Raw genomic sequence first — 15,795 nt, 5'->3', positions numbered from 1 at the left:
TTTTTAATTTAAACTTTAAATTAGTACAAATAGTTACCATGTTGTACACCTGAAACCCATATAATATTGTAAGTCAACTATCCTACAGTAAAAAAATAAAGTTTGCCCTGATCTGTAGTGCAGACAGGTTCTGACAGAAGCAAACGTAAATCTTCCCCAGACTTAAAATTTAAACATATTTGAACCAACAATTAAAAAAATAAAAGAATCAAAAAAGCAAGCCATCATATGCAAGAGTTGACAGAAACAAGAAACCACAGACCCAGACCCACAGAGCCTTAACATGATCTATTTTCAAATATAGCATATAAAATAACTATGTTTAGTATGTTTAAAGAAAAGAGAGTAAACAAAAACAAGATTAAGGAGCAAGAAATTGCCAAAAATTAATGAGGCATATTTGAAAAAAAACTAAATTAAAATTTTAGAAATTAAAAGAAATCACTGAAATTTAAAATCTAATGGAAGGGTTAACCATCCTAATAAACACAGCTGAAGAGATATTTAGTGAGCCAGAAGACAAATTTGAAGAAATCACCTATAAAACAACAGAGAAACAAAGAAATGTAAAATCGGAAAAAGAATAAAAGACATAGGGGCCAGAGTGGGACAGTAATGGAACTTCTGAAAGGAGGTAACAGAGCAAGTGGGAAAATCAAGATTCGATGAGATGATGACTAAACATTTTCTATGATTTATGAAAGACATGGGTTTCATTTTTTAACATCTTTATTGGAGTATAATTGCTTTACATTGTTGTGTTAGTTTCTGCTGTATAACAAAGTGAATCAGCTATGCGTATACAGATATCCCCATATCTCCTCCCTCTTGCGTCTCCCTCCCTCCCACCCTCCCTATCCCACCGCTCTACGTGGTCACAAAGCACCAAGCTGATCTCCCTGTGCTATGCGGCTGCTTCCCACTAGCTATCTATCTTACATTTGGTAGTGCATATAAGACATGGGTACTTTTATATTCAAGAAGCTCTGCAAGTCACAAGCAGGATAAAAACAAAATTAATCCACACTGATCCTTAGGATAGGACACTGGGCTGTGAATTCTATTGCCAACCTCAACTCTGAAGCATACACAATAAAGTAACTTTTTCCCTGTGTCTCACAGCAAATTAGTTCCTTCAGCTATAAAATGAGGAAACTTATTCCAACCCTGCTTAGACCTTATGGATGTTACGAGAGTAACAGAAACCTGTTTGCTAGGTTATTGGGAATGTGGAAGTACAAGTACAAGTCAAGTTCTTTATAGCAGAGGCAAGTACCCATTCAGAATTTCTATGAGCTCCACCTTATTAAGTTTCTGGGTAAAAATGTATTGTCCTTACTCTTTAATGAAGGACTAATCTCTGTCCTTCCTATGCCTCTTCTTCTTTCCAATGACTCAGAAGAATACATGTAGAGCAAATCTCTGGAACAGTCCTGGAGCTATTTTGTATCATCAAAGCTCAATATGCAATCCACATTCTAATAATGACCCCGGATTATGGCCATAATAATGAAGCGAAGAAAATGGATATGTAAGTATTTGGAGAAAAAATTAAAACCAACAGGTAAACGCAGGATGTTTTCATTACAGGAGTGGAAGTATCCTACAGTTTATTTGGGGGAGATGTATGGGGTGCTCTTCAATATCTCTAATCTTTTGATTTTGCACAGGACTGGGACAACTTATTCTGACCCTTGTCCATGTCCTGGCCACCGACTGTGCACAACTGAATTCTGGCTTCCTTTGAGCTCTCTCAGCCGTCTCCACTAGAGAAGCAGGCGGCAGGTCAGACTGTGGGGGTGGGCACTCAGGTGGCCACTTGCCCTGCAGGATCTCACCTACAGGGCCAGATACACCTTTTAGATACACCCTTTTCTGGGTCTGTTTTCATTTCATGTAGATAAATGTGAATTGAGAAAAATGCCAAATAGAAAATGAATTGGACTTCAGAATAAGACTTTGGGCAGATGAGAGGAATGCATTTAATAGTGAAGCACAGAATTTTCCTCTTTTCTTTTGATGCCCCTATTGGTCTGTCCAAATGCATTCCTTATTATTAACTGTACTTTAACCGTGTAAGTAAGCATGCATCTTCACACTCATGCTTATTTAATGACATTTTCTTGCCTCACAGTTGCCACCTTATTTTAATATATGTCCCTGGTTTGAAAAACAATTTTAAAGCTTTAATGTCCTGGAACAGTCAGTAGAGTTAGTTCAGATTTACAGAGAGGAAGCTGCAAATGTACCTCTTTTTTCAAACTTGTCAAATTGTCAAAAGTTTCGCTGGATTTTTGCATTGCAGCCTGCTAATGATGGCAGTACGGGCATGGTTTTTATTGTCTCAGAACAGAATGTAAAAGACGTATTTTGAAAACATTTGATATTTGATGCGCTTTGAATCACCTCACTGTATATATAATCTTATGGCTATTAAATGAACTCCCTTTTATAAAAAGAAGGGATTTTTGAATCTGAGAATATTTTGGGGTTCAATTTCTATTTTCACTTGAGACAAAAAAAACGTAGGGGGTGTCAAACCATCTCTGAGTAGGATGTGTTGCTAGGAAATCATGATAATAGTATGATTTTTTTTCCATTTCATATCTACCTCTCAAAAATATTTATGTGGATTCCATCTTACACACTTAATTTGAATTGAAATTCTATTAAGGATGCTCTTGGGTTGTATTTCTAGTGCCACCAATGAACTTCACTTACTGATTCAGTAAATCTACAGTTAATGTTTTGACCTCACTGTAGTGTTAATGGTGTAGCCACTATGTTCCAAGCAGGGGTTTGTTTTATTAAATCAATCAAATCAGAGTCACCTTAAGGTTTACCCTTTATTTTTTTACTGAGTAGAAAAAGAATTAATTTAAAATAAATTTGATCAGAGGTTGTCATACTTTGAATGCAAGTTAAAAATAATTAAGCTTACACAGGAATTAGTCATAAGCCTTTTGTCCCTGTACACTAAAAAGAACTTCCCATCATGTTTCGGTGACTAGTTGTCTATATTTGAGCTTTTCTTTAAGTCCAGGGAATTTGTAGCATTATAATATATTAACATTGTTTACTAATTAATAGAAACTTTTCTTCTGAGAACTCAGCTACTGTGCCTAAGAAATTCAAGTGTGTACCCCGAACTGAAGAGGGAAAAGTACCTGCAATCCTAGGTTCCTAATCTGGGTACATTGATTATCTCTTTTCTACTGAAGCTACTTAATGCTAGTTACTTTATATATGAGTGGATTTTTCTCTTCAGTGGCATATGATGAATGGCTTTACCGTTGTGCCCGCAGCATGTACATTAGATTTTGAACAAAGCTTCTTTATCAAATGGCAGGTACAACCCTGCTGTTACTATAATATCTGTAGGAAGAATACAGCATACACACTAATCATTTCAAATGGCCTAATCAATACCTGGAAATTGCAGGAAAGTGATGCATTGTATGTGATAGGTGTGTAGAATCAGATGAAAATCTTTTGATTATTGGCACTTGTAATAAAGGGGAAAACTAATAATGTTTTAAAAGCATATGATACTTGTGTAATCAAGGAAAGTTTTCCTAGCAATAATAATTATATGAGCCTTTTACAAATTCCTCCTCTAATTACCCGTTTTATTAGTAGATGCATATCACCATCCATTAGGCAGCACTTAAAAGCATAACGAGACATTGTTATATATACACATGTTTATGTGTGTGTGTGCATGTATATCTCTACAAATAGAAGTAGATTCTCAAACAGCATGGTCTATATATCAAAGTATGGATGTCCTTATAATGAAAACAAAACTATTTACAATTAATATTTCCCCACCATAAACAATATGGAGTTAAGAGAGTTTATGGACTGCATCCATGAACCATTCATAATCAGTGTCAACAGCTCAATAAACAGTATCAAGAGTCATAGATCTCAGTGTTGAAAGGGGCTGCAAGGGCCATTTGGCTAATCTTCTACCATTTCAAAAATGAGGCAGCTGAGACTCAAAGAAGTTAAATTTGTTACTCAAAGTCACTGTGCTGTGAATAGACACACAGGTGCACATGCACACAAATACATACACGCAGTATCATCTCTCTGATGGACAAGATGGCCACATGTCATAGGATAGCCTGAAAACAAATATCCTTATAACAAAGCCTTATGGGATCTTCAGGAACTAACCCTGCTTGGATGGGGTACATGATGATAGTACCTCAGATGATTTCTGTTATATAGCAAAAAATAAATAAATAAATAAATAAAATATATATATATATATATGTATATCTGAGGTTCAGAAATACTCCAGGGCGTAATGTTCCATCTCTCTAGTTGATTAATCCAGCTCTAAGATCCAGTATAATGAGAAGTAATTACGGTAGAAAGAGCAGAAGCTGTCCTCTCTTTGTGAACGCTTACCTTCTATGAATTTCACAGTCAGTTATCTGAGAGTAAGAATAGACAGGGTGACTCAGAGGAAGTTTCATCAGGAAGAAAGGAGTACAAAGCTCCAAACTCTGCTTTTGTGCTCCCCTTCAAAGACTATGCGACCAGGAGAAGCCAGATTTTATGAAAGACATGTAGTAGATGCATTTTACAATGCTGATATTAGAAGCCAAGGCCGGTATCTTCAGTATAGGCTAAATGTATTACTGAGATTTCATGGCAAGGAGTTCTATTTTAAGGGAGTATGATTTGACCTGCGGTATATCCAAATCTAAACTATGTTATAACTAGCTTCTATTGTATTCCTCTTGAGGTATTTTTAAAGACTAATGAGTTAACCTTTGTGAAGTACCATGAGACCTTCAGGTTAAAGAATCCTATATCATGTATCAATTCACTGCCACTAACAATACTCAATGTACCTAGAAAACAGACTGAAAATAATCAGTAAACCATTCACTGCAGTCCCCTTGGTATCAGAGCAGCACAGTTAACATGCTAACAGCTAAGCGTCACGTGCTTAGAGGAAGAAAATGATCAATGGCAAAGAGCATATCCACCACGTTTGAAATGACATGATCCATTATAAGAATCGGATGTTAAATTGCATCCTGTACTGAGCACACTCAATTAAAAGTCTGCACAGTGAGATCATCTCGATGGTTAAGTATGCTCTGTGGGAACAACCTTTATGGAGCTTAAAAATCACCTAAGGACTATTCCTACCATGACACCAGAGATTTGGAAGGCATTTCCTCCCGCTATTTTTCAAGTTGGTAGTTTTATTAGGAAGCCTTTTGCCTGAAAGGCTGCAAAGTTTTGGATCATACTTATTCACTCTTTTGCTTCTTTGAGCAAGAGATGCTTCCAGTGTTTTTTCTACTGGGTCTAGAATGGATGAACGTGGCTTTAGTCTGCATCCTAATTTAGTCTACATTTAATCCACATTGTATCTGGACAAGAATGTGTCATTCATGCACTTGATATTTGATGCTCTTCATCTCCTTGAACTTTCCCTTTTCAGTAAGCTAATCTATACACCTGAGTCCCTGGCTCCTTGTCTAATTCTTCCTTTGGTGGGCGTGAGGGTGGAGGCTAGAAGGAATGCTAGATGTAAGAATGAAATCAACAGCCCTGGTTTCTATTTGCATGTTTGCAAATTAGCCAGGTCTATGGCCTTGGACAAGTCATCGAACCTCGCTGGTCTTCAGTTTCCTCATGTTTCAGAAACTTGTACACTTCTTGTTCATTGTTTACTGTCTATCTCTCCCAGCCAGACTGCAAGCTCCACGAGTGAAGGAATCTTTGTATTCCTCACTGATGTATCCCAGGAGCTAGCACATGGCACATAGTAAGTGCTCAAGGAAAATTTGTTTAATAGAAGAAGTGTAGAGATATGTGGTTCAATGTTTCACAAATGTGGTAGCCTCTATCTAGTTCACCTGTCTCAGCATCCTTAAGGATTCTAGTGCACTGAAGCCAGAGAGGCGAAGCAGTTTGCCCCTAGATGTGAGAGCTAGGGCACCATTCTAACCTCCTCATTTAATTGTCCATTGGCCAAACATTTATTGAGCCCCTATTATGTCCCTGTCATATATGTGGAATCTAAAATATGACAAGAATGAACCTATCTACAAAACAGAAACAGACTCATGGACATATAGAACAGACTTGTGGTTGCCAACGGGGGTGGTGAGGGAGGGATGGATTGGGAGTTTGGGATTAGCAGATACAAACTATTATATACAGAACGGATAAATAACAAGGTCCTACTGTATAGCACATTCAGTCTCCTGTGATAAACCATAATGCAAAAGAATATGAAAAAGAATATATATACATATATATGTATAACTGAATCACTTTGCTATACAGCAGTAATTAACACAACATTGTAATTCAACTCTACTTGAATAAAATAAATTTTTAAAAAAGACTTTTCCAAAGTGTTCTTGGCTGTAGGGTTTCTTCTCAGAGAAATAACCCATGCCCCCCTCTTTGTGCTCTGCAGCACATGGCCTTGGACACAGCCTAGCAATGATACCTCTTTATACATGGTGAATTAGGTGATGGGCTCCCAGAGGACAGTATAGTACAATGGTTCAGTGCATGGAGTGTGAAGCCAGAATACCTCAGTCCAAATTCTGACTCTGATACTTGTTATAGGGGTGACTTTGGGCAAGTTATTTAATCTCTCTGTGCCTCAGTTTCCTCATGTGTAAAGTGGGCCCAATTACAGTACTTATCTCATAGGGTTGTTATGAAGATTAAGTGAACATAAGTCCAACAATTAGAAAAGTGCCTAATACACAATAATTGTTATGTAAGTGTATGCTCTAGGCCATGATACTATATCTGACACATGGAAGGATGGAAGGTGTTTAATAACATTTAGTAAATAAATTAATAATCAGGTTAGAGCTATACTGTACAGTCCCCTAATATGCAGTTACTTCCCTTTTGTTAACTATCTTCTAATTGTTCAATGTGTGTCCTCCACTAGCTCCTTGTGTGCAACGACCACGTCCATCTTGTTCATCACTATATCCCCAGCACCAAGCACCATGCCAAGCACATAGTAGGCACACTATATTTGCTAAGTGTATAAATGAATGATTTTTAAGATCTGCATTTTAGTTATTATTACACTGTCTTTAGCATTTTAATCATTTTCTGAAATTGTAAAATGCAATCCTTTCTCCCATATTATTTCTATGTGAGGCAACAAAATTTTGTACAGTGAAGTATTAGGTTAGAATTAATTCCCCTAACAGAGCGATTCTCCTGTTTCTTTATAGTATAGGATTGAAGATTTTTGGTTCACAACTATTTCAGGTGCTCACAGAGCACCTGTCTTTCTTGCTTATCACGTGCCATTTTACATCCTCAACAAAATTCATCAGCAGAGGCTTTGTAAGAGCTATTACTTATTAATTCTACTCACTTAATGAGCACATGGTCTGAGGATAAGAAAAAATATATAAAGAACGACCCCTTATTTTTGGTTTAGGTGGAAAAACAAGTCATGCACTCAAATACCTACATCACAATGCCTTTTTGATTCTCTAGCAATGAGTACGGTAGGATTTCAGAGGATCCTGTTGATGTGATCAGGAAAAGTTTTATAAAATGGCTAAAACTGTAGTTGGTCTGGGTGGATGAGTTGAATTTTCATAGGTGGGGAGGGACCAGCATTCCTGCTGAGGAAAGGGCATAAAGAAAAGTGGGGGTAAGGACAGCATACAGATGACTTTAGCAGAAGGAGGGGTTTATGCAGGAAGCAGAAGTAGAAGATAGGCTGGAGAGAGAGATATGGAATAGTTTGTACTGGGCTTTTGATAACAGGCTAGGATATCTGAAGGTTTTCTATAGACAACGGAGAACTGTGGATGAGGTTAGGGTAGAGAAGCAAAGTTGTGGGACTAGTAATTGGGGAGGAACATGGCAATATAGAAATAGAGTAAAGTGCCTGGCTAAGCTGAGTTTTTACATGATGGGACACCCAGTGTAAATATTCTGCAGATGGCTGGAAAGGAAGGACTACTTAAATTTGGGGAAGACATAGATTTCAAATAATCTGTATAGAACTGATAACAAAAGACTTGAGAATGGATGAAATAACTATAGGAGAATACAGAACGAGGACAGAAATTCAACTGCAGAACTATGACAATGAAAAATGCGATTAAAAACCCAGCAGGATGTTGTATATGAAAATCCAGTAAAATACTAGCCTAGGGAATACCTGGAAGCCCTTTATAACCCATGAAGGCATACAGATCAGAATTTAAGAGACACTACCTTAAGGTAAAGACCAGTAAGAACTTGGGAGTGAAGGGAGAAGAACAAGAAGAAAACTCTGACATACCTGTTGAGCAGTCAGATCCTGTCCACTTGGGATCGCAGCTGCATGTTCCAGTGTCCAGGAGAAAAGTCCCGTGTCCTGAGCACTGCTCTTGACATATGGGAAGTGGAGTTTCACAGTTGATTCCTCCCCAACCAGTAGAACAGTGACATTCTCCTTTTACACAGATGCCATGGCCAGAACACATTGGGTCTAAGCAGTCCTCTGAAGGCACCAGAAAGGAGGGAAAAGGTTGAAAGTAAGCAGGTGTGGCCAGTTTACCTTAGGACAATGAAACCGAGATACATTGATTTCCTAATACTGTATCATTTATGCTGTTTTAATTAGGCAATAAAATGACTCATGTAAATGATGTGTTCAAACCAGAATATGATTAGCACTTAAAAACATGGTAGGCTATCATAAAGGTTGCAACCTAAATTTAGAAGAAGGAAACCACACATATGTTATGTGAAGTTATGAGCAGTGTATAGTACTCCCACGCAAATGGGTTGGTGGACCAGTGTGGGTCTTCAATAAGAATTCCTTGGCTTTGTAAGAAAGATCAAGAATTTTTAGTAAGTCATTCCTTGTCTTTTCTGAAATTGGAATCATAGCTCCCAGAAATGGCTTTTATTTGATGTGTCTAGAGGAGTTTTTATATATATTTAAGTTTGGATTATTTAAGGTATTAGGTGAGGTGACTGCTGTTTCATGAAATCATACAATATAATCAATTTCTTATAATTTCTCATTTATCCCTAAGAAGCACTGAAAATGCAACATTTTTAATGTAATTTAAAAATTCTTTTCCTCGTGGCTTCTCCTTCTACCAGGACACTGTGACATAGTTTTCAATGCTTTAGAATATCACAGACTCAATTATATTTGTCTCGGATTCTGTGAAGTCTGGAAATTTTTGGACACATTCTAACAAACACTCTATTTTAGACGAAGATTCCTACGTTTGCCTTGGGGAAAATCATTTTGTGCTTTTAACTGAGTGACCATCCCATGGGAAATGGGAAAGTTGATTTCCAAATTTCTGATCTTCCCATACAAATAAGATGAGACCAAAATAACTTAACGATGATGAGGATGTATGCTTTGAATTACTTTTCCAGCAATGGAAATAGACTGATACGATCTGCCATCATCTGCAAGACTGGCCTACTTTTAGGGTGTGGCGTGTACCATGGAACAGAGTAAGTCTAACTAAGCAGTATTATAATTAGTGTTATTGCCATTATAATTAGCCCATGATCTCAGGATCATTAGCACAATGCTTTAATACCTGAGCTAATCAGCAAATAAACACCAGAAGGTACATCTGATTTCATCCGTTCATTATTTGGAGGGAGAGGAAAAGTCTAAAATGTAGAATATTGTTTCAGAAGGAGGTAATTTTATTACATCAAAATAATTTTAATAAATTATTTTAATAAATGAATATATAAATTTTTATATAAATATATAAATTTCATTAAAAAATGAAATAGTATTTAACTTAATATAGTTTCTTTTTTTAGAAGGCTACCTTCAATGAATAGGCAAGTCATACGTAAGTAAGAGGCACAAAGTCATATGGCTGAAAGGACCAGGTTGGTAGCATACATGAATGAGATGGGCTGGATGTAAGAAAACAGGGTGTCAAATGAGTTGAAAATTACACCCCCACGAAAACCTGCCCATGGATGTTTACAGTAGCTCTATTCATAATTGCCTAAATTTGGAAACAGCCTTGATGTCTTTCAATAGATGAATGGATAAACAAACTGGTATATCAAGACAATGGAAATTCAGTGAAAAGTAAATGAGCTATCAAGCCATGGAAAGACATGGAGGAGATAAATTCATGTTGCTAAATGGAATAAGCCAGTTTTAAAATTTCCATACTGTGTGATTCGAATTATATGACGTTCTGAAAAAGGAAGACTACAGAGACAGTAAAAAGCGGTTGCCAGGGGTTGGAGTAGGACGAGGGATAAATAGGTAGAGCACAGAGGATTTTTAGGGCAGTGAAATGATTCTGGATGATACCATGATGGTGGATACATGACATTATCCATTCAGCAAAACCCATATAATGCACAATACCAGTAGTGAACCTAAGTAAACTATGGGCTTTACTTAGTTACTAATCATAATGTACCAATATTGGTTCATCAATTGTAACAAAGGTACTTTACTAATGCAAGGTGTTAATAATAGGGGAAACTGTGTGTGTGTGTGTGTGTGTGTGTGTGTGTGTGTGTGTGTGTGTGTGTGTGTGTAGGGGTGAGGGCTATATGGGAACTCGGTACTTTTTGCTCAATTTTTATATCAGCCTAAAACTTCTCTAAAAAATAAAGTACATTAATTCAAAAATTAAAAAACCAAACAGGGTGTGCTGGGAATAAGTGTCCAGTTTAAAGGAAGCTGCTGCTAATTGGCTACAATCATTGCCACCACATAGGAATATGGGCCCAAGGTTACCAGATTTTCTAGTTGTTCAAGAGAAGCTGGAAACAGAGACTTTTATATGACATTTCTCTATTTTAAATTTTGGGAAATACGTCACATTAAACAACAACAAAAACACCACCACCACCACTTTGTGAATCAAACAAAACCCATCCATGGGCCCAGTTCAACCTGTGAGCTCCTGGTTTGTGATGTCTGACTTAAAATATTTTTTGTTAAAAAACTGTATTTGAAAAGTTTATACCTTTAAACATGGTATTCTTTGCTATCTTGGTTATTCTGTAAATTTTCTTAGTGGCCGCTAGAAGGCAAACATAAGCTAAGTCTTTTTTTCAATGACTTACAAAATTTTAATTAGAAGGGTCTAAATTAATTAGGTTAAATGGTTTTCAGGGCAGATTGTAGATGTTGTGATAGACACCATTTTTTGGTGAATAGTCTGTATGTCCATATAGCATCTGAATGTACAACTTAAATATCATGATTGCAGATGAATTCCCATAAAAACAGCTTCCAAAAGTAACTCAGGAACTCTACTGCCTTCCCTAGGCCCAATGACATTCATATTGGAACAGATACAATCTTTACACCAAAATTCTACTATGGCTACTGGGAAGTGGGAAGCTAAACTCTGGCTTGCTCATGGAGTGGAATGAGATTAAACCCTTTAAAATGCTGTGTAATAGTATCAATGAGCCATCTTTAAAAAGCAATTATAGTGCATTTTCAGCAGTCTCTTTCCTGAACAACAGTTGTGATGAGACCATCTCCCATGGTAATGGTTTAATATTATTTCTGAAATCAGTCTTATTTGAGGAATGTGACATGAAAAAGGTCTGATTACTAGTAAATTTATTTTCCAATGTGTCTTCTTTAAATTATAAAACTATTACTATTTTGAAGTATGTTTTGTAAATGATAAAACTATTGTGTGTGTATGTGTAAAGGCTCCTTTGGGGTGAATTTTAATATAAAGGCACTGCCTCGATACTCATTAGTGGTAAGTCTACTTCCTCAGGCATGGAGGTCAAGTTTCAGCAGGAGGTATGTAAAAATAAACAATATAAAGCAATAATAATAATGGTAATTACAAATCACTCCCAAAGAAAACATTTGTGAAATGGTTCCAAATGTGCACGTATTATTATTTTTATGATGTGCTTTAAAGTAAGATGTAGCCTAGTGCACTCTGTAATAATGAAAGCATGTAAATTAACACCTAAAATCATCAGTATGGAAATTCTCAAGTTATAAAACAGTGTTAAAACGAGGGGGGAAATGCCATTTTTCACTACTGCTCTGCAAGGGCCACAGATAAAGCTTCATGTTAATATTAGAGGCTGTCAGAAGAGACACGAACTCCCCCGCTCCATGTACTAAGTAGACATGTTGAGCATTTAATGGTTTGCAAAGATCACTTACATCTCTACTAGAAACCCAGAATAACACCTTGGACAATTCAGTGAGAGAAAAGCCTGGAGCAATAGATTAACACAGGGCTCTGACCTTCCTCGCATATTTCTCCTTTGTATCCTGGCACACAGATGCAGACTCCCATGATGCAGGTGCCGTGGCCAAAGCACGTTGGGTCAATGCATTGCTCTTCTGGAACGTCACACTCTGGCCCCTTCCAGCCATTTCGGCAGACACAGTGTCCTTTCTCGTATTCTCCGTTCCCACCACACAGCACAGGGCACGAATCTGAAGGTTGGCAAATGAACTTGTAATGTTCTCATAATGCTTTTAAAATCTCCAAAGAGCAATTCTCTATTGATTCTCATATAATATTTCTGGTAAAAAAAATTGTACTATTTCTGTCTTAGCCTTTATTAAATCGGCACACGTTTGTGATTACAAACAGAATTTTCCTCTTATGGGACTGGGGGAGAGATAAATTATAAAAACATCCTGAGCGGAGAAATTACTTCAAGTACTTGCTTTTGATTCCACCATACTCTTAAACAATTATTATCATCATTATTATAAGCTAGGATTTTTCTCTTTTATGGTTTTTCTTCCTCAAGCAGATGTATGCTACTTTCAGGAAGAAAACCCTGAAAATCTGTAAAACTAGTAGGGAGTTATTCTCATTATAGAATGTTATCTTTAAAAAGGTGTGCATTTAAAGAGATTTATGCTGGACAGATGTCTGTGCCTATCCCACACTGTGCAGACCTTTATTAGAACACTCACTCTGCTTTGTCACTGTATGTCTCCTTATTAAAAATATGGGCTTCCTGAGGGCAGGGCCTGTATCTTCTCTTACTCATTTTTTCAATAGCAGCCATCACCTCTACTTCTACCTCCCACCTCCTCAAGATGTATCAGAGAACTGGGAACCTAGCAATTGCTGTAGAACTCTCTGTTGAAAACAAATATCGTATATTAACGCATATATTTGGAATCTAGAAAAATGGCACAGATGAATCGGTTTGCAAGGCAGAAATACAGACACAGATGGAGAACAAATGTATGGACACCAAGGGGCGAAAGCGGGGTGGGTGGGGGTGGTGGCGGTGGGATGAATTGGGAGACTGGGATTGACATGTATACACTGATATGTGTAAAATAGATAACTAATAAGAACATGCTATATAAAAAATAAATAAAATAAAATTCAAAAAAAAAAAAAGAATTCTCTGTTGAATAGAATTTAATCTAAAGAAACAGAGTGGCTGAGAAACCCGAGATTAAAGCATTAGCAGACTGAGAACTTTACGAACACATTGCGAATGAGCAGAAAACATCTCTAAAGTAATAACTGGAAGTCTATGGGGAAAACAGTGTGATTTATCTACAGCTTTTCAAGAATTAAACTATGGGCAAGTCTAGTTTAAGTCTAGTAAAGTTTGAAAGTTTAACTTCTGCCTTTCCAGTCTTTCCTGTCTAGGCTACTCACCGATTTGGTGACTGCCCACCCCTTCCAGTTTACCTTGGTGTGTATAACCGGTTACCCACTCTGCCCTTTCTTAAAGTTCATCCATTATAAATGAGTTTATGAAGGGAATAGAAGTATCATGGAGTGGTTGGGTCAGAGGATCCAGGTACAAATCCCAGCTTGTTGGATAACCTTGGTATTTCACCTCTCTGAGGTTATTTCTTTGCCCATAAAACTGTGATAATAGATCTACATCGTAGGACTATCGTAGGATGTAGGAATTAAAAGAAGTACTGCAAAGTGTTTAGAACAGTGCCTGGCGGAGAAAGTGCTCAGCTTTTGGTAGTGGCAGTTCGGGTGTTGTTGCTATTGCTGCTGCTACTGCCTCTCCTGTCCCTCCTCTTCCTCCTATTGCTACTAATTCTGAGTTCTCAAATGACATTGAGTTCCCTAATCAATCAGTATAACAGAGCAAGCTCACCTCTAGCACAGTCAGGCCCAAGGAATCCTGGGAAGCAGTGACAATGGCCAGAGATACACTCTCCATTTCCATTGCAATTGGTCGAACAGTCATCCATTATTTCTATTAATAGAGAGAAAAAGAAAAAAAAAGAACAAACCTATAGATTGTAGAGTCCTTAATTTTTTCTAAATTGCAAAAACTCTGGGCCTGTAACAATCTTTGCCCTCTGCTGTCTACAAAGCACTTACTATTTAAAATCAGATGCCAAAGATTTCTGTAAGATGTCATATGCAGTACCGAATTATTAAAAGCGCCCTGGATTTGCTGAATTGGCTATTCAGGAGTGGAACTAAAAACGAACCTCACCTCTAAAGTGCATAAAGGGTCTAGATGAGTGGTATTCTTATGAGACATTCATGATAAAGCTAAAAATGTATGAGGATTATAGGTCATTTCTCAAAAGCAAAATGGGCTTTAAAATGTAACCCAGAAGACGAAGTCTATTGTTTATTTTTCAAATTTAGGTTGTAGCAAATAAAAATTTCTTCTCTAGAACCTAAAATGTTTAATCTACTATCCTGACAGCTTAAATATCATAATCAGTATTTCATTTTCATTAATAAGTGACAATGGAGAGCTTTTAAAGTAAGTGTTCATATTAAATTCACCACCACTAAAAGCATTAGAACCTAAGTATTTTGTTGAGAAATGCTTTCTTGACTGTAAATGCTTATCAGTTCTTTGCCACTAATTTCCCTTCAATCCATTCTTAGAGAAGAATAGGTTTCAGGAGAATTGAGAAGGGTTTGAAGGTGCCCATAGGTAGTTGTGTTGACATAAAGATGTGCAATGCAACAGTACTTTGATAAGTCTTGTGTTAAGTAACTCGATTGAAGAGGTATAAAGTTATACAAAAATCAGTCTCTGACGATGATGTTAAATACCGTTTTTAGTTTAAAACTGTATTTGAGTATGATAGCATCAAATTCCAAGTCCATGAACTATTATGATATGCATGTTTTACTCCTGTAGTTTAAAAAAATAATCTTCTCATTACTCCTTCCTGTAAGTTTTCCATAACTTAGCACCCCTGGATTCTAACTTTTATGTTCTAGACCATTACGCTCATACTTCTCGTATGTACCAGTTTTTTCTTTTCAATCCAAATTATCTACTTCATCTAGTTTCACTTGGATAAGCTATTTCCAATTAGAAGGAAATGTTCTAGTAAGTAGTCTTGGCATCTTCCATTAAACTATGAGAATTTATAAAGAGAGTTGGGAAATAGCATTTCTTCAGTTGTGGCCTTTTGACCACCTGTATCATCAGTAGGATCACCTGAGGCACTTAAAATGCAGATACCTGAGCTTCACTCCAGATTTATTGAATTTGTCTCTGAGGGATGCAGCCCAGTAATCTACATTCTAACAAATACCTCAGGTGACTCTGCAGGTGATGACCGAATTAAAGCATTGAGAACCAACGCTTCAGATAGTAAATTTCCAGGTTAGAGGAATTCTAGTCTAGACTTGGAATTCTGCAATAAAAGCAAGAGGAAGAACGTGGTATCTAGTCCATTTAGGTGATTCTTAGAAAGCTGAGAATGAATCCAGTGGCTATGTGGATAGCCACCCTATTATCAATCAGAGATTATTCTTCTGACATCTGTGTGAACACATCAAATTCCTTTTTGCAGGTTTA

At 36.9% G+C, this 15,795-nt stretch overlaps 1 protein-coding gene across 4 annotated transcripts in view; it reads right to left on the bottom strand.

Moving 5' to 3' along the window:
- The window catches only part of TENM1 (teneurin transmembrane protein 1), an 803,989-nt gene that overhangs the window by 250,842 nt on the left and 537,352 nt on the right, over window positions 1–15,795 (bottom strand). For all 4 annotated transcript variants that reach the window (XM_059050038.2, XM_059050032.2, XM_059050043.2 and 1 more), the window contains 3 exons: window positions 14,113–14,214; window positions 12,260–12,454; window positions 8,315–8,515 (listed from right to left, as the gene is read on the bottom strand). In XM_059050038.2, the coding sequence (XP_058906021.1) occupies window positions 8,315–8,515; window positions 12,260–12,454; window positions 14,113–14,214 (498 nt within the window). The remainder of the gene's footprint in view (window positions 1–8,314; window positions 8,516–12,259; window positions 12,455–14,112; window positions 14,215–15,795) is intronic.

This window comes from Kogia breviceps, chromosome X (assembly GCF_026419965.1).
Source record: "Kogia breviceps isolate mKogBre1 chromosome X, mKogBre1 haplotype 1, whole genome shotgun sequence".
Taxonomy (NCBI): domain Eukaryota; kingdom Metazoa; phylum Chordata; class Mammalia; order Artiodactyla; family Physeteridae; genus Kogia; species Kogia breviceps.
Note: the sequence above shows the minus strand (reverse complement) of the source record. Positions and strands in the feature narration are given on the sequence as shown.